The 20,460-nt window shown below is 35.9% G+C and overlaps 1 protein-coding gene across 2 annotated transcripts in view; it reads right to left on the reverse strand.

Annotated features, from left to right (window-relative positions):
- Positions 1-20,460, reverse strand: part of LRRC7 (leucine rich repeat containing 7) — a 391,349-nt gene that overhangs the window by 65,286 nt on the left and 305,603 nt on the right. The window contains exons 18-22 of one of the 2 annotated variants that reach the window (XM_008690729.2): positions 17,547-17,658; positions 17,158-17,338; positions 13,807-15,487; positions 9,735-9,875; positions 1,055-1,174 (exon numbers count right to left, since the gene is read on the reverse strand). In XM_008690729.2, the coding sequence (XP_008688951.2) occupies positions 1,055-1,174; positions 9,735-9,875; positions 13,807-15,487; positions 17,158-17,338; positions 17,547-17,658 (2,235 nt within the window). The remainder of the gene's footprint in view (positions 1-1,054; positions 1,175-9,734; positions 9,876-13,806; positions 15,488-17,157; positions 17,339-17,546; positions 17,659-20,460) is intronic. The other variant, XM_040627144.1, reaches the window with a different exon arrangement.

Raw genomic sequence — 20,460 nt, forward strand, 5'->3', positions numbered from 1 at the left:
GTGGTAGGCATTTGGGTTTTTCCAGTTTTCTACTGCTGTAAACATTACAGGTGTCTTGAATAATACCCCAGGAGGGCGATTTAGGGATTGTAGGTTACGTGCATGCTCAGCTTTATAAGATAATTTGCTACCAAAGTGATTGTGCTTCTTATTCCCATAAGAACCATAAAAAGGTTTCCATTGCTCTTATACTTGCAAACAACTTACATTTTTCAGACTTCTTTTAATTTTTGTGACTAGTTAGCATCCTTTTTTTTTTTTTTTGTATTTCTGGTTGACAAAAATATTAAGTTTTTAAAAATGTTTATTCACTCTCCTAATTCCCCTGATATTTTACCATTCTTTTGTAGTGTTGTATGTCTTTTGTTACTGATTATATGAGTTTTAAAAAATATATTCTGGAATACCAATCCCTTGTCCCTCCTATATGTTGCAATTATCTTCCCAGGTTGTGGCTTCTTTTTATTCCCTTCATGGCAATTTAATATGTGGTATTATAATTACCTGCTTATCACTTAGGCTACCTCATTAGAATAAAAGGGTAAGACACCATCTTACTCATTTGTTCCCCAGTATCTAGTAAGTGCTCAACACATAGCTGTGCACACACAGTTGCTCAGTATTTATTGAATGAACGATCGGATGAATGAACTGCTCTGACTTTAAAATGGTAAATCAACTTTTTTAAGTTAAATTTCATTTTACACAAATTGGCTGCACCATACTGCTAAACTAAAGAGCGCCAGAAGTATGCATTACACACATTCCTGTACTTGCACTTCAAAGGTGGGAGTCAGGCACGAGGAAGGGGTATCTGCAGAGAGGTGGCAGGATATTGTTTATAAAAATTTGTTACCAACTCTCAACATTTGGTAGTGTTCATTTCCCATTCTTTTCAATGCAGTTATAGTTAACTAAACTACCTATAGTGGGATAATATTTAGCCTAAATTTATTACAAAATTAGAAATGATGTTAAGACACAAGATATGGATTACATATTACAATGGATGCACAAGGTTCACGGTTTGTGTCATTAATTTGAAATTGGTTACCTTTTTAGTAATGGTGTCCGGAGGTACATCCCGCCTCCCAAGAGGATAAGGATTCCATTGGCCACTAGGAGATACATCTTCTTGTCCATTGTCTAAAATGTTGCTTTGCTGGGACGGGGTCTATTGCGAAAATGGTATGGCATTCTTTAGTGATGTAATAGAAGTTTATCATAGTTTTCTGAAAAGAGTCCCTAGTGACTATGATAAAATTAATTTTGTTTAATTGAAGAAAAACAAATATCCTGAACTGGAAGAATTATTATACACTATTTACTCAGTTAAGAATTCTAAATTGACAGCTTTTTGAAGCAGTGAGAAATTCAATTAAAATAACCACCTTAGAGTTATTTACTGAATTTTAAAGAAAAGTTTAGATTATATACAGTACCTGAATCAAAAATAATCAGAATAAAATTGACCGATTGTTAAAAACCACAACATTTAAAACCTGCTTATTTCATTTCTTTAGTATGATCTTACCATTTAGAATATAAACTGAAACATATAATACATAGTATGTAACTTTCAATATTTCAAACCATAACCTAAAACGAATTTTATAAGGCTATACTGATTCTGGCGGAACATGCCTTGCACTAATCCAATATAGTGTTAATACTAGCATAGTGTAAGATTTATGATACTATTACATTATTTACAGATTGCTTTTAGGGAAATATGAAAGGAACATCAAAAATATTGTGCTATTAGAATCACAGCATAAATAAGTGACTGTCTTGATTTTAAATTTATTTATATATAGGTTATGCTTTAAAGTTTAAACTCTTCATATATTTTTAGCTGATTTACTGCTTATTATTTTTAACAAATAATAATAATACCCATCTTTATTATTATTAATATTAGATACCAGGGAGGGCTCCATAGTCTGATTTGAGTAATAGCAAGTAATTACACACCATCAGAAAGACAACCTCCAGTGGAGGGATATAGTACTGGTATATTTTTCCTGTGGAAGCAAATCAACTTTTCTGAAAGACTTTCTCCGCCCCTAACCTCCAGGATATCCAGGTATTCCTTGATTTCCTGGGGAATTCTTATATGGGTGAGAAATTATGCTCAGTGTTTCCTATGCCATTTTCTGTATGTGTTCTGAAGTATCCCTATGGATAAATAAAGCCTAGTTAGAGGGTGTATGTGCAGCTCTACTCTGTGTGAGGAATTGTCCAACCCCAGGATGAGAGAACTGGGCCATTCTCTTCACAACATGGCACAGATGGGCTGCTTGGCAGCCCTCATCTGGTTATATCAAGTGGTCCTAGTTGTTTTTTTAAAAAACAATTATATAACCATCCAATCTGCATTCTGACTGCATGCATTTTTTTTAAAGGGATTGCTTGGAAATGTTTTAAAATAAGATTATGACACTAGATAAAGTTTTCCTAAGATCTAATGGATATAATGAAAAGTAAGGAGATGGCTCAATTTTCTTCTTGTGCTTTGGCCATAGGAATTCCTTTTTCATGAGTCTATCAGAAAGTGTGAAAAAAAAGAGAAAAAAGGTACTGAATTGAAGCATGTGGGTTAGTTAGAAATGAATTCACTTGTGTTTGTTTGAAAAATCATATGTAGGTAACTCATTAAACTACATACTACTTCAAAAAAAGCCCAGATAGCTATTTAATGTCTGTCTGTTTTCAAGCATTAATTTTCTAGTCTTTTCCTTTTTCAGATTAACATGTTTGCATATGTCCACACACAATTTTTCTAGATATTAAAATATGAAAAATCACATTATTAAAATTAAGCAGTTAAAATATGAGTTTTCAGGGTAAGCACTACTGACAAGTGTTTTTTTGTTTTGGTTTAAATTAATGGTTTAAACTATGTCTTTCTGGCTCGATTTCTTTGCCAGGGAAGTAGGATAATAAATGTGTTCATCTGGCTATGTGTGTGTGCAAAATATATTTTTGAGAAGAGGCCAGAATGTAACACAAGTATTCCCCTCCCCCACCCCCCCATATCATCCTCCTTTCCTTCCCTATTTCCTCCACTAGTCTTGCTTCAGCTGCTCAGACAGGACTCCTAGTCACAGAGAGCAACTGAGAATTGCAGAATTCTTTCTGGTGTTAACAAAAATGTGAAAATCCTTTAGTCAAAATCCTAATATGATGGTGTCGGCTCTTCCCTAGTTTAAGAATCAATCTTTCTCTTTTTAAAATAAGAATTAGCAACCACACTGATTCTACAGTACAGGGGTCAGAGGAAACATAAACATGCAGACAAATGAAAAAAAGTACTTTCACTAGACACCAAAATTAAAAGAATTTTCTGAAAGCAATTTCCTTTCTTCATTTCAAGAATGCTCTGGCCTCTTTGTTTTTCTTAAGTGAGACACCCTGGGGGCTTAAGTTTGGAGAAATAGAAAGATGATGAAAACAGTTTATTAATGTGGGGTGGGGGGAGTGGTCCAAAAGAAAGTTATACAGTGGGTTCACATTCTGTCCCAAAAGACGTATAGCTATTTACAAAAAAATTATACTTTTGATAAAGTGCTACTGAACTGTATATAAATGCAGTTGCTTAGTTGTTAAAATTCTTATAAAAGATTAAAAGGAACAACTGAAAAATATAAAAAAGAGTAATGAAGCGATCACTGTTGAAATTTGTTATTACAGAGATTATAACCAAACTGAGGTTCAGTTATTCATTCAAATATTTCTAGTACCACATTCTAGATATTTTCTTTAGATACTTTAAAAAAGTAAGAATGAGTCTTCTTTTCCTTAGTATATATAACCACTTAAACATAGAAGACATGGAAAATCACCATAATGCACCATTTTCTCAGCTTCTAAATTCTGTAGGTCTTTAAATATTTTAAAAGAATAGAGAAAATGGTCATCATGATTTAGTGAAAACTCAGAAATTATATTTATTAATAAATACACTAATGCTAAGGAGAAGTTTTGCTGAAGGGATACGGTTGCAGAAATGACTGTGGACATTTATAGATTTAACATTTATGTTTTTGACTACCATAAATGACCACAAGTGTCTACTGGAAGAAGCAATTTCTAATTTTGCTAAGACATAAATGTGCATGAAAATCTGTGATATGTATATGTGCATGTGTGAATGTGTGCATACATGTGTTTACGTGTGTCTATATGTGAGTATATGTGTATGTACAGGATTCACAAATATGAACAAATGAGCTTAGCTGATCTAGTAGTTTTGCTTGGTTAGCTAATTAATGGGTGAACTGAATGCTTGAAAAATTATACTTCCTGCACCTAGCTAGAGAAATTATGAGAGTAGAATTAGCATTTGGCACTTTGCAAAGGTTTTGGGATATATGCCTTAAGAACTCAAGGATCTATTTTGCTTAGTAACTGGCATATAGTTCACAAATGGCATTACCATAGATTGAAAAAATGTTTTAAAAATAATCTTCACAGAAGTATTTCTAGTGAAAATTATTGTTATATTATTCATTTTCTGTATGTGTTTTTTTTAAAAAAATAGGTATTACAAATATATGCCAGGTTTCAATATAAATGATTATGATTTCAAGGGGTTTAATCTGAAGGTTGTAATGTAATGTTCAGATGATTTTTTAAACCAGCATTTCATTGTCATGGTGAGGAAGTGTCTGTATGAGTACTAACAGTATTATTTTGGTAATTTTAACCATTGTCCATGAGGATTTATGTGGATTTACAGGCTGGAGGTTTTTTTCATAATTAGAAAGATAAGTGCATCTTTCTTGAGTGATAGGTAGCCAATAATAAATGCAGCAGAATCAACAGAAGCTATAGGCATAAGTTGCCCGAAGGTGCTGCATAAATCTTGTTTGCTTTCAGTGGGAAAAAAAAATGGAATTAAGTAAGTAACCCTTGAGACTAGGGTGAGTGAATAAATGCATAGCCAATGTTGGTACTATTTGATCCTGAGTCATCTGCATAGATGCAGTATGAAAGGACATTAGAAATTTAAAAATAATTTAGGTGCACACATTTCTACCCAAATTTCTCTAATGCAAAAGATAGTGGGATGAGTATCAACTGATAAAACAGATAGCGAGGCCATCTTCTTCCAGGCAAAATCCTATGAAAAGATTATTTAATACATATATTTCCATAATTTCAACTTCCCTTACCCTGAAATTGTAATTTATTAGTGTCTGTTCCAATAAGCCAATAAGCAGTAGGTGCTATGGTATGATATTATGGTGGTAGAAGTTAAAAAGAAAGGAACAAGAAAAAAGTGTCAATTTCACCACCGTGGAGGAGATCACACTGTACTGTCAGCCACACACCTGCAGAGGAGGAGCTAGCAGAGGCCAGCGATTTCATCCCCAGCCCCACGTGTCTCTGGGGCTGCAGGAGCAGGAGCGATTAACTTGTGATTTCCTTGGGTTCACAGCCTTTGGCCTTTCACTGCCACCAAGCATATTTCTTGAAAACACTGAGTGCCCAGGAAATGCAAGTGAATCTTAAAGAGTGTGAGGTATCTATGAGCATGTATTAGGTTCTGCTAACTGAGAGAGCCCTGTATCTGTAGCACACAGGGAATGATTTGGGTCATGATACGTTATGGATTAGTTAATACACTCTACTGTGTAGTCTTTTCTCCATCCCATAAAATCTGTTTTTCTGGATTATTGTGAAGATGATGTGAGATAATAATGTATATGAAAGAGCTTTACCAACAATTATAAATAACGTTCTCTGAAAATGTCAGGTTTTATAAATATTTGAGAAGGCTTCGTTGTATGGTAAAAACAGCAGGGATGCTGGTGCCAAGCAGAGTCAGATTCAGATTCTACCTACTACTACTTTTAGGTGCAGGGGTAACAACAGGAAAATGGTAGAATGTAGGTAAGTTCCTTCGTGTGACACATGAGCCTCAGCTTCCTGGTCTGTACAATGGAGATAAACACTTCCTTTGAGGGTTTGTGAGGGTTGTGTGAAAAACATACTTAAATCCCCAGTGGTACCAGGTACACAGTAGGTTCTTAATAAATCCTAGTCTTAATCTCCTGTTGAAATATTTATTCTACCATTAATCTGGATAATAAAAATGGCAATTTGAATTGACATTTTACAATATTATATTTCTCTCTAATAACATAAAATTTCAAGACAATAACTAAGCTCAATACAACAGAACACATCCGAGGAAGCACATGGAACCATTAATAATGTCATAGAAAGTTGCCTTAAATGCTTTTTGGAGAGGCAGTAAATAAATGATAAATGAATAAATGAATGAATGAATAGATGGATCGATAGAAAATACTAATAATTTTATAATTTAATAATGACATATATATTAAGTTTCTGGTTACAAGTACTATTACATTTTTTAGGAAATTAGAATAAACATCAATAAATAAAAACACTAAAGGAAATTAAATATTAAAATAATTTTGCTGTATATCTTAACATTCTGTTAATATCTTAACAGGTCTCATGAAATTACCATAGAATACGCAATTTACTGTTTTTAGAATAGGAAGCCTCTATGTAGCTTGTAATCCATGAAAAATGTATAATACTTGACCTGGCATGTAATAAATACGAACAAATTAGAAATATTCAAAGGACAGAAAAATCTGGGAGTCTTTTCTTTTCATCTACATAAATATTCACTTTGTAAACAGAAGTACAGATTCTTCAATCTTCATTTACAAACAGCTATGTCCTTTAATTAGTTTATTATAAATTTGTTTAAAACATGAGAAAAAAAATAACTAGATATGTTTGGTAACCTAAACAGAAACTCAAATCAAAAAACAAATGACACCCTGAGTTAGGACCTCAGCTAGCACAAAATGTCGGTTACCAAAATGGAGGTGGGGGGAGGTCAGAATCATAGAAAGGTGCCCTCTCTGGGTACACAACCTGCAAAAATATCGCCTCTGTGTGACAGAGAAAATACGAAAAAGCACTCCTTTCTCTTAATTGCAAGAGGTAAGGTTTGCCAAGCAGAGTATGGGAAAGGGTGTGGATTTCAGCCCCTGAATGTTCCTGGAGGAGTAGATGCAACTCCGTTCCCAGGGCTTAACCAGTAATACATGAAAATGTCAATTAATTAATTAGTTAATTAATTAGTTATTTTTATTATTTTACTATTTTTTATAATGTTCAGTTAGCCAGCATACAGTACATCGTAAGTTTTTGATGTAGTGCTAATTTAGATTCCTTAGGACATCCGGAGTTTTCTGCCACAGCATCTACCTAGAGATGGCTAGTATTGTCATTTAGGAATTTTATAAATAAAAAGAGCTCCTGTATATCCATGGGAGAACGAACAGATTTATCTGTTTTATCTACTGAAAATACTTCTTTATAAATTGATCTTACTCTGTATTTTCAATGCAGTTCTCATGGCTAACAAGCATTTAGAGACTGCAAAGAAATCTTAAATTGCTGATACTAATTTTTATTATCTTAAGTAGCAAGACAAAATATGTTGGAATAGGTTTTTATGCATTTGTAAGTCAAAGGAAAATAATTTTTTCTCTTTCCTCTCCCAGTGAGAAGGGTTCAGGGAAATTGAACCTCAACCATAATACCTGTTAGCAATGGTCAGTGGAGCCAAGAAAGGAAAATTGTAAGAGAGGGTGACTCTAAAACTTGGCCAGAAAGAACGAAGAAATTTTCAAATTAAAGAAACTCTTAAGATGAGCTATGCCTAAAAACAAAGATGAAGGGGCAGAGACTGCGAGTGGAATCCATGCGAGTAAGCAGTGCCTGGAGTATTCTTGAAACATCAAGCACCCAGTGCCTGTACCTGAGAAGGTTCCTGCACTGGCAGCAGGATAGGAAAGTTGCCCCAGATGCCTAAAGCTGAAAGTTTATAGGCCTTAAACTGATAATCTGGGGTCATAAAATCTTTTAGGAATAATTGTCCTGTCTCTATTCCTTATCTCTCCCTTGCCTTCTCTTTCTCTCTCTCTCTCTCTGGTGTGGATAATAACATTATTGATTATAATTCATTTTAAGATGGAGTCTTTCAGTACTTGCCTTATTTTTGGTTTGCAATTTAATGTAGCTTCCAAAGAGAATTCCTTTAGGTTATCTCCGTGTCTAACTGAGGAAGGTTGAAAAGTCTCTAAATATTAGAACTCTGTAATATTTCTGATATAGATTATCTTAGAGCTATAGCAACAGTTAATGAATCTGTTCCCTAGGGTACCCCAAACAAGATCAGAAAGTTGATATAGTAACATAGAGGTACCAAGTTGATATTTGGGGAACAATTAGACATTGAGAAACAGCATTTCAAGTATACTACCATTTTTCAGACACTGAATATATCCATATTGTTATATATATGGATGAGTTTAATAGGGCTAAACATTAAGCAAAATAACGGGCTTCCCATATAATTTCAAGTGGTGCAAACAACAGCTCCCTTCCTATCAAGATCTCGCTAATCTGTTCACTAAATTTTGAAATTCCATCGTATTAGTTTATAGGTTTGATTTTTATCAGTTGCCAAGCCTTCCAGGAGAGGGGCCTATTTAAGTGATGCTGTCTTATCTATTCCTCAGTGCAAATTCAACATTCAAAAGTTCTTAGTTAGTTGTCCCCCCCCAAAATGACTGTGGGTGATGAAAAAGCTGTGAATATAAATGTCTTTTTGGTTTTATTCCTCTATTGACAGTATGAAGCAAACTATCTAGAGTTAGGAATTGTTATTAAGACTAATTTAATAATAAAACATGGATTTGAGGTCTTTGACCCTCATTTTGCTGGGATGGGAGTTTGTTCCATATGTTCATTAATTTTATTATGAGAGAAGTATTTGGAGGCTACTGTCATTCTGTTATCCCTACTTTGCACTGCTTTTTTCATAAAACTTACTAGGCTAATGACTATATTAATAGTATAGTTATAATGACACATTGCGTGAAAAAGACTCATTAGACTCCATCAAAATGTAACTAAGACAGAGGCATTAATCAATTTAAACAGGTAAAATGTGCATTCTCAGTTGCCTGAATAAAACAGCAGAAATGTTCCTTTGACAATGGAAATGTTTCCTCTTCCAGTATATTTCATTTCAAATGAGCCTACAATTATCTTGAAAGCCCCGTTAACAAGCTCCTCTTCCATTAGTCTAGGATGAGTAACAATTTGCTAGCTAAGCCACAAACCTGTTCCTCATGTTTTATTTCTGTGTGATATTTTCCACAAAGACAATGGGCTGAAGAAGCATTTAGGAGTGCCAACCACTTCATTTCCATTGTAATTTAGGTCTCTATGTCTTTTCCAAAGGGATCGACTGAAATCCAACAATAATTTCTAGCTCTGTTCTCAGAATGCATCAGCAAGGAAGAGAGGGCTAGCTCCAAAAACGCTTAAAAAATACATGTTTATATATCTACACACACACAAAAGAAGGGAAAACAAAGAATAAAAGAAAAAAAATGAGTAATAAGAAAATGAGCCTGAAAGCAACTCAAAAAGCCATGTAACTGCTCAATCCAAAAAGCAAAGCCGTTAAGCAGGAACCTGAGAATCATTCTAGCTCCGAATATTCGTTTAGCAGCTAAGAGTTCGGGTTCTACGTTATTTGCCCTAGTGCTTTGTGGACTCAGAAGAGTCTCTGAGCAGGGTTGTGCGTACAGCCTAGACACAGTAAGTGAGCAAACAACATTAACTGGCTTTGGTACGCTGACACGTGTAAGGCAGTCCGTACTTACTTTCTGAGGAGGTAGTTCTTGTAGATCAAATTTAGACTTAGTCTGCACGTTTAAAGTCATGCTTCTGCCTGCATGCATTGCTGAAATACCTCCATAGGGCAGCATGCCAAGGTTAACTGTGTTGTGTTTGTAAGCAGCATTCTGAGTAGAGGAAATAATCATGTGACAGGGTGTGAACACATGCTCAACAAACTGATTATTACATGAACATGTTTAAATTTATAACATTTAACTTTAAGCGGGCAAACAGTAACTTCCTTTTAAACATGCACTTGATCAGACAGAAGCATACAGTCCACAGTGTTAGTTATGCACATAATGAGTACCATCCAAAACTACAGAAAAGACAAAAAGCAAGGATACGTTCTGTTTTACATTTGCCGCTAACTGAAGGGCATAAAACCTATCTCTTATAGATCATGACTGTAGTGACTTGGGACAAATGTTATTCGTCTGTGGTAGTCTATTAGTTAAAAAAAAAATTTTCAAACAGTGAGATCTTAATCAAAATCTGCCAGCTCCAAATCTCATGGTTTCTTTCATCATTGTGAGATAAACACATTCAAAAGACAAATACCAGCTTCTAATTCTGCCCTAAAACGAAGGCACTACAACATTAAAGCCAAAATCGGTGTCCTTTATTGCTCACTCTACAGACATAATTACAGCAACTCAGAAAAGGAGCTGGTCAAAAAAAAAAAAAATCATTCAACCTGTTGGCTAACTGAATTGACTGATGAATTTAATTAAACCAGTCAAAGAAATTGTATGTGGATCCAAAGCTTCTGACTTTTTTTTTTGTTTCTTAAAAATTACATTTTAAACTGGAGAAATTTCATAATGAAACTAAAGGAATTATGATTTGAGCTATGAAGGCTACTTATCTAATATACCTAAATACTTATAGAGCACTCTGGTGGCGTCTGCATTGTGGCTATCCTTCGACAGGTGCAACTCAGCTTATTCTAAGGGTCTGAGAGCTAGTTAATTTTTCTTCTACAGAGCTTCATTTATTTCAAAACATTTTGTATGTCCCATCATCAAATAGTTTCCATTAGTACAATCTCCACTTTTCACCTCTCATAAAAAGATAATAATTGACAGTATTTGGCCCTTTAAAGCAATTCTCTTATTTCAGAAAAAAAAAATCTACACAAGTTAACTGCGTAAATTTTTTAAAAAACTGAGTCTTACTGAACAATAACAGGAGGCAGCTATCCTATTCTGAGGGCATTGTTTGCGAAGTAATGATTTTTGGCATCAGTTTCACTGAGCTCAACTGAAAAACAATTATCCTCCTGATGGTGTGCTTGTCTACCAATCATATTTGTTATGGATCCTTGATTATTTCATCCAGTGATTCTTCATTGTCACCATGCCAAAGAAGGAAAGGACACCGAACATTTCAATCTAGCACTTGAATGATTCCTTAAGGTTTAAAATTATTCCGGTCTAGCGCCCTCTTTGCTCCTGTAGAAGGGTAGCAGTCTCGGACATATGGGTTCATGTTTTAAATTCTCTCAGTCACAGGGCTCTGTGGTGGAATCATGAGCCTTGAGGTTAAACTACAGGAGAAAACAGCATCTTTTATCTACGACAGTACTTGGAGCTGCCTCTCCAAGGTCAGCACCAGGCAAGATCTTTAACCAATATTATCTCGGGCTGTTAAGCTTATCCAATGGCCAGGCCTCTGGGCAGTTCTCTCTTATGAAGAATGGACAAAGATCTTGTAGTTTCTAGTGTAACTATTTGATTTCTGGGTTTAAATCCTCAAATAAATTTCACAGGGAAGGAAACACAGTGTTTCTCTGGTGCAGTCTGACTTTGAACACTATGTTAAGAAGCACAGCTATGTCAAAACTAGTCTTACATAAAAAGTCTGTGCTTCGGTACTCTGAATTTATCTTTTTGAGTGCCTGGGAAGTTCTAAGTAAGATACAGCCTGAATAGCTCAGTCATGCAACTGTGAGGCGGGAAGAAATGTTCCTTGGAGAAAACAAGAGGACAAATTTCAGGATCTAGTGGCTTGAAGCAATACTCTCAGGTAACCTAATTTCTTAGAATTCAATAAGGAGCTATGGAATATACATTGAAATTGCTCTGGAAAATGAAAGACAGACTGAGGGAATTATAAACGAAGAGGGGAAGCATGGAAACTAATTAAAAAGGAAGATGTTGTCACAGCAATAGGAAACACACATGAGTTTACTTTTAGTTTTCTGGATCTGGGCCAGGCAGGGCTCGCAGACTTCTGCCGATCCAAATCCCCCTCCCCCGGTCCTATTTTCCTCTCTCCAAATTCCTGCTCCAGCTAGAAGAGTAGCTCCGATCAAAGGAGAGGAACCATTTATCTGAGAACCAGTAAATAAATGATGGTACCAAAGGCTTAGCATTTTGTCTTCTTTTCCATGCTTTGTTTTCACTCACTCCTCTGTTGCCTCAAATTACTAGTCATTGTACGTATGCTCCGAAAAGCTTCTCACAACCTTTCTTGACTAGTTCATCTTACCCTGTTACGTATGGTCGTGTCTACACGAGGCCAGAGTTCCCAAACTGTACTGTATTATTTGGCCCCCAATATTTTCGCCCTCCAAGTTATCTGTCTACATGGAGGGTATAAGTTGAGGTAAGGCATGGTGACAACTGACCAGGTGTCTCCCACTGACAGCCAGTCATGAGGCTTTGATGAGGCTCCCTTCAATGGGACTGAGCACACCTATTTGAAACAGACATTCTGATGAAATACTTTGCAAGGCAGAACCAATTTCCACATTGAAAAACTAACACCCACACCCACATTTATTAGTTCCCTTGTCCCTAAAAATAATTGTTTTCTTGTCATGTAGACACGACCTACAAACAATATAATTATTTAAAAAGAGTATACCTGAAAACACAAAATTCAATATTAAGGAAATATATAATAAATGCAGTGGCCTGTGCTTTTAACAGGACACCAAATAGAACAATAGAACTATTGAGTGAAACTTTCTAACGGTATATTATTACCCAGATCCCTAATTTACACTAGGTATTTAAACCCTAGAAAATGAGAGCAAAAGGCCCTGTTTTCACAAAAAGGACTTTAAGATTCTAAGGTCAATGCAGAGTACACAAAGCCCTCTATATCAAAGCCACAAAGTACATTCAGTGATAATGGTCAATTGATCATAGTTCTAGAAAATGAAATCTCAGATTTCTCTTAAGGAGATACGAATAGGCAACAAAAGTAATTCTAGGCTTTAAAGCAATATATATACATATATTGTTTTTCTTTTTTTTTTTTACCCTCCTCAATCACTGTGCATTCCATGCTGTATTGTCACTCAGTTTGTAACTGCATTGATATTAATTTTCTTTTTTTGGTTGTAATATACACACTAATTTGTATCTTTGTAGTCTTCATGAAGACCTCATCTATTTTTGTTGCCTATAGTATAATTAGAATTTAAACATTTCTTTTTGTATAAAAATCAACATTCTAAATGGCAGGATTTTTTATTAAGTAAAGTAATATGTAGGAGGGCATTCAATCTCTGCTTATTTTATTTTTCTGTTTCTTGCTGGGAAGATTATTGCTCATTAGAAGTAATAACTTTAGTAGTCCCATAGCAGTAACTGTATGCAAATTTTATAAACAAATTAGGCCTGACTTTATTATAAGTGAGTCTGTGCAGAAAGGGGCAAAATACTCACTTTTTATAGATTCAATAAAAATCATACTCTTTAGGTTGCTAGAGAACAGTTCTGTGTCCTAGGAGAGGCATTCCGCCTTAATGGCTAGAAAGCAATTGAAGCACCATCCCATATAATCGAGTCAAATTCTTTCTTACTAACAATATTTAGGCTAGATTTGATAAATCATTCACCTACAGGTTATGGACTCTCGAAGAGCATTAAACAATATCCATGAGAAACTATTATGATCAATTTCCCCACAGTAGAGAGATAAATAAAATGCTGATCATCTATTCATTCATGTAGTTCATGCTTCACTACATGTGCTTAGAAATGCCAATAAAGTAAAACTAAAGGCAGGAGGGATATTCTTACAGAGAAATGCCAGACATACCCTGTCTAACCTTCTAGCTTCTATATGTCTAAGCAGCTGTTGTCTCCAGTCTGCAGGCATTTTACCACAGCTCTCCTCTCCCTTCACAGGAGTGGGCCTCGTCTTTATATCACTGTTATCTGATGGCTTGTCACCATAGTTACCCAAGTTATAGTCAGATGGTATTTTTTCCAAAAGAGCTGCCATAGTAGGCCTAGCTGAAACTGGCCTGGTTTGGGAGGCACCGTAACTCTCTGTACTGTAGCTTCTTGCAGACAATGGCCTCCTTTGGGTAAGGTTTTTAACTGGAAAACTTCCCGCCTGAGCTTTCACTTCTTGATATGAAGGGTGTTCATCTTCATACCTGCCATTCCTTTTCAGGAACTGGGACTCAGTCACTGAAACGCTGCTTTGGCGATCCAGACCTCCCCTATACGGAGGTCTGCCGTACCTATCACTCGGAGGCAGCTCATGAGGTTCACTGACCCTTCTAAACATGGCCATTTCTGTGGAGCTCGCCAGGGAGTCGGCTCTTCGCAAGAAGCCTGCCCTGGCACCTTGGCTTGCAAACTGGGCATTCACCACAGCATCCTCATTAACAGATGGCTGAGAAAATGAAAACATTTGCTCCATTGGTGGGTATCCTCTGTAAGCTCTGGGACTAACCAAATCCTTGGCGATGTTTTTGCTGGGCTGTTGCACATACTCAGAATTGTGTTGAAAGGGGGGCGGTATCCTCTTTTCGGCTTTCACTTCCACTGCTCCTTGGGGATTGAAGCTTTGGTCAAACTGATAGACTTTTTTGGTCATGGAAGCTTTTTGTTGCTGTGGCCCTTTACTACTTCCGTAAGTGAGCATCTCATCATCCAGCATCGGGACTGACTGGCTTCGAGACATACTGGACATACCATGCTCTGGTCCCAACATTTTGTCTGGCCGTTCATGGCTTCCTAAGTGATCACTCCCAGAAGCATAGTTTTCTAATGGTATATTATACACCTTGTATGTACCAATGTCAATCTCATCGATACTCTGTGACTTTTTGAATTTGTTGGACTTGATATCTTTCATGAGTGGGGAAAGCCTCTCTGTGCTTTTGCTAATGGAAATAACACCTTTAGAAGATTCTGGGCGGCAGTGGATCTGAGAAAAGACATTGCTAAGACTCCTGTTGGGATTGGAGTCGTGATACTCCCATGGTACTCCCGGAGAGAAAGGACTAGGTATTTCAGCAGATTCTTTCATATGTTCTTTCCTTTCAGGTAATGGGCTGGTGGTGGGGGTTGTCTCTAATTTGGAAGGGAAAGCGGTCCTGTCTTCAAAAGGACTAGGGGTTCTGGTCCAATTCTGCCAAGGATTGGAAGGAGGCACTTCTGTTTCTGGTGTGTGTCTGTGTGTAGACTGCTCAAGTTCCAGGGGAACACCAACAATCCTATCCTGCCTAATCAAAGGCCTGCGTCCGTGAGAAGACGTGCTTCTAGATTTCGAACTTAAGAGAGGATTGTTGTTGGCATTCTCGCCTGTGGTCTCCTCTGCAACAAACCCTGTGTTATCATAATGTGAACCATCAGTCCAGTTGTCAGTGAAGGCGTCACTCATTGGCAGCCGGTCAGGACGCTGTGGTAGATTCCCTGGGGGAACAGCCTCCCGCTGGCTGAGTAATGGCTTTGAATCAAGAGGCTGTGGGAAAGATTGTGCAATCCTGTGAAGACAGTGGGAAGAAGAAGTATGAAAATGAGGAAGAGCTGGGTCTTTGCCAGAAAGAGAAACTAGCAGCCAAGAATGCCACAATCCTTTGTTTAACGGATCATTCATCCACACCTCACTTACGATTAAGATGGCATTGTTATTTCATGTCCCCCCAAATCTACCCCTTTACCTTGCTCTTTTATTTCCTCCTTGAAATCATCACCTTCTAACATATTATATCATTTACTTACCTATTTTGTTTATTGTGCACTGATGTGTGTCCTCTGCTAGAATGTAAACTCATGAGGGCAAAGGTTTTTTTTTTCTCTTCAGGCCTAGCATAGTGCTTGGCATATAGTAGGCATTAAAATACATATTTGTTGGATGATTAAATGAATGAAAGAAATAGATAGGTCTTCAGTAATGGTCCTGACACTTGTCTGATAATTAAAAACATCTGATTCTTGGTCCTCATACCTGGAATTTCTGATTCAGTACCTTTCTAAACTATTGGTCGAGAGGACCTTTCTTATGAATACTTGATAAATCTAATGAACCCAAATTGTCTTCAGATAACATTTATTTGAAGGCCAGGTATTGAAAACACTAAATTCATTGTATAGGGAACATGTTTTCCTAGAATATAAATTATATTATATTATGACTTTTGGTCATTGGCTTGTTTACACCAGTAACTGGAGTATTTCTAAAAGATGCTCATTTTTCTAGATCTATTCTAAACCATTTGCACACCAATAACATTGAATGATATATTTTTATCAGTAAGAGAACGACTTTTAGGTGCTTTTGCTAATTGAAAAATGGTACATTTAGAAGGAACCTTCCAAAGCACCTCATTGATCTCAGCTTATATCACAAATAATGAACTTACAAACTGAAAGAGTTAAGATTTTTATCATGGGCACTGATAGGTAGAAATAATTATCCACTAATTACCAAAGAATATATTGCTAACAGCACTGATATTATCAGTAAAATATGAGTAATAACCACGACTACCTACATCGTGTGATGATTTGTATTCGCTGTTTATACTGTAAAACAAGGTACAAAACAAGAGAATCAGAACTGGGTAATTACTACCTCACTGAGTCTCTTTACTGTGCTCTTTGGCTTTTGATTTTTATCTGTAAAATGGAAGTAATATAGAGTAGGAACCATTTGGGAAAGATTAAATACTTCTGCTTACATCCTAACTTTTCCAGGTGGTGATAAAATGATGATGACGATGATGACCATGATGATGATAACAGCAATGACAATTTTATTAAACAGTTACTTTGTACTAGGCACACAAGTGCTTTCCATGCATCTTGGTTTAATCCATAACCCCATTTGGGATAGTGAAATGGCCATGTGTGCCATAAATAAGTATTGGGCAAACCGGATTTTTGGGTTCTGATTTTTAAAATTTCTGTTCCTATTATCTCAACCTGATAATCTCCTACCATCTCTCCCTTAAACAATGGTTTTGCTGTATAAAATGGATTCATCCTCTCCTGGAAATCCCTGGGGGACTGTGTTTGCTTACCTGTCCCTTCCGTCTGTCTTCTATACCATTCACGTGCTGAATACAATTCAAAAATTAGGGTCCCATTTTTTTTTTATAAAGTTGCTGAAAGTAAGCACTTGGGAACAGAAAAAAGGGAATTCTAAACACACCTGTTACCCCATAAAGAATTATGTACTGCATCTTTAGCTGTTGTCTGCAAGGACCCCACTTTCACCCGGGTGTTAGAGGATCCTGAGGAAGCCTGGGAAGGCGAGTAGTCGGAGTAAGTGCCTGAGGAAACACTGTTATTCAGACAGTGAGTTTTGTCAACTTCAGACTCATCAGTTGATTCTGAAACGTAAAGGGGAAAATGTTATAATGCTATGAACGCTGGCAATAATAAGCACAGAAAAGCAAGTACGAAAAACAGCATAATGATGTTAGGAATATATATTTGTAAAATATTTCTATAGACTATGGTGTAGCATAAGTTACAACTGGTGATTCATCATGCACATGCATTTGTGGCATATTTTCCACGTCAGGGTCACAGTGTTACCTTTTTTGTCCTTCCCTAGCAGAACAAGTTTGGGTGGGTACAGAGGGGTCTCAGCTAATGAAGGGTGAAGTTCCCCAATCCTCATTTCATTAGCTGGATGAACAAAAGAATCCTGAGAGATATAATAATATAGGACAAGGAAAGTAAACATTTAAACATTGGTTAACCAAGGTGGCAATATCTTTATTTGGTTCAGATTTAAAGATGGGGCTCTAGAATATAAGTCACTGTGGAGCACTGGGAGAAGTGAATCATATGTTTCTCTGAGGTAAGTACTAAAATGTTTTGTTTTTCTAATTTAAATGAGTCCATTTGTTCATCAGACGTTTTTTGAATGCCTGTTTATATGCCTGGCACTGTGCAAAGAACTGTAGAGTTTCCAAAGAAAGACAAAATGTCACCATGTCCCTTGGAGATTTACCATCTAGTGGGGGAGATGAGATACATCTTATTATAACACAGGACTGAATTATGATAAGCTGTATGTGAGCATATATATATATATATATATATATATAAATTTAAGGGGGGATCTCCCTTAAGAGTTCTAAGAGGAAAGTCCATCACTGACCAACTAAATTTCTTTTCATCCTCAGCCCTGCTCATGCACAACTGGGTCCTTTAAATCCTGCTTTTATTGCCAATCCCCCTCTTAACTCCTACTGTTTCCCAAGTGATCTTATCTCAATTTCTTTAGTTCTATCATGACTTCTTCACAAGGTTTCTAGTTTTCTCGTGATTAATCTACCTTGCTAATCTTCATTCTAAATCCATTCATTGAGTGTAATGAGCAACACTGGTACAAGAATATAACTTTATAAAGACAAATGAGCATGTTAAAAAAGTCCGTGAATTTTAAACTTCTATAATTAAAATTAAAATTATTATTTCCAATTAACCAGATAGTGAGAGAACATTGAGGAAGGTAAAATACCAAATTTTCACTTTCTTACACATATAAAAATGTCTTGTCTATGCCCACGGGGAGGTAGTGATATAAATTTATGCATGGCAGTTATCTTTATGTCTTTTTTTCTTAAACCTTAGGTTAATTTGAATTCAAAAAATAATTTTCAGTGTTTTTCAGTTTTCTCATTAATTAATACTTATTAGTTTAAAACATTAATGCAACACATTTAGAAATATTTTGTTAAATCAAAGAAAGAAAATACTTGAGCACAAAAATACAGTAAATGAAATGTGTTCCACCTTGTAACTAATTGGTAATAGACAGAAACTCTTATATATTTTAATGCCCCACATAGTGAGTGACAGGCTCAAGTCTTTGGGTATTGCAAAAAAAAAGCCATTTCTTTAACTTCTGGCTTACGTTCAATTGTTTGGTTTGGTTTTGGTTAGGTTTGTATGAGAATATTAGCCTGTGAAAAACCTGGGCAAATATCTGATACTTGTTAATTATTTAAGAAAATACTTTTAGTCAAACCTTTCATTTCCTACAAGTGAATTTTGAGAATAAAAGAGGTCCATGCTTACAGAGATAACGAGACCAAGATTCAGCATAGAGGCAGGATTCTCGGGTTCCTGTCCAATAATCTTCCCTTATATTATGCTGCCTGCTAGTGAACTCAACTCTGAGCACATTAAAGACTTTTAAAATCCTGTTCCAGATTTGAAGAGGGATAGGAAAGAGAGTGGGATTGATGGAAATTCTGGAGATGAAGAGGAAAATCTGTGTTTTCATGGATTTTGAAAACTATTTCAAGGTATTATGATAAAGTTTTAAGGTGACAAAATAGTGAGTAAAAGCCTTTACACATCTTTGTAGAAATTAATAAGTAGAAGCAGACACAAGTTTGAGAAATAGTACCATCAAAAGTCATAAAATATGTTAAGGCTTATCAAAAAATATTCAATTACAAGGTGGCATATTTCTATTCCATTCCTGCTTTATCATTTATTAATCAGGTTATCTTGGGCAAGTCAGTGTACCTCTCTACCTTACTCAATTCATCAGTAAAATGAAGGTAATAGATGATAGGAATTAATGCTCTTTTCTGTCTAGTACTAACATTCTATGAATCTAAATGTAATTTATTTGTTGAAATAATACTTTAAAAAGGAAGTATTTTTATGATGCCTGATAATAAAGTACAGGAATTTTGTTTTAGTCAACAAAAGAAACCAAAGAGTTGTACAAGCATAGAAATGTAAATATAATTAAGGGTTTCATTATTTTGTTTTCCTTATGAGTTATACATTCAGTATACAAATTATCTTGCATGTATAGATCATATTTTCAAATTTGCATCCCAAGAATGTGGCTGGAGCTTGGCATGGTAGCTATGGTATGACTCAGATTCAAGTCTCTGGTTCTGCTCAAGAATTTCTACTTCGAATCAAAAGGAGCTCTAGTGACTAGGAAGAGACTATGATATCAGCTAATCATGAGGTTGCACCTTTTCTCCAGAGTTCTGTGGCCCTCCACCTAGAAGGATTAACATTACTGAAGCAAGAACAGTGAATTCCCACTGATCCAGTTAGACTCACTTATCTTCACGAGCAAAATGATAATAATGATGATGATGATTATGATGAAGCTCATGATGCCATCAGTTATGGAGAATCTATTACATATCTGCTACTGTGCTACATGTTAAACACTTTATCTGTATCATCTCTGTTAATTACTTAATTGATAACCTAGTTTTTTACCGTTATTTATTATTTTTAAATTATTTAATATCATCATCTTTGTTTTACAGTTAAGGACATGGAGAGAGGTAAAGTCGTAATTCCAAGTCAGAAACTCAGTGAGTGGTAGAGCTGAGATTTGAACTGTGATCTGTGCTACTGGAAGGCCTTCTGTGTGATACTATGTATGCTATATTGTCTACCCTAAGAAAAGCTCACCTCTCAACTGGACTTTACAGAACAAGTTAACTGTCCAACAAAA

Source organism: Ursus maritimus, unplaced genomic scaffold, assembly GCF_017311325.1.
Source record: "Ursus maritimus isolate PB19 unplaced genomic scaffold, ASM1731132v1 scaffold_12, whole genome shotgun sequence".
Taxonomy (NCBI): domain Eukaryota; kingdom Metazoa; phylum Chordata; class Mammalia; order Carnivora; family Ursidae; genus Ursus; species Ursus maritimus.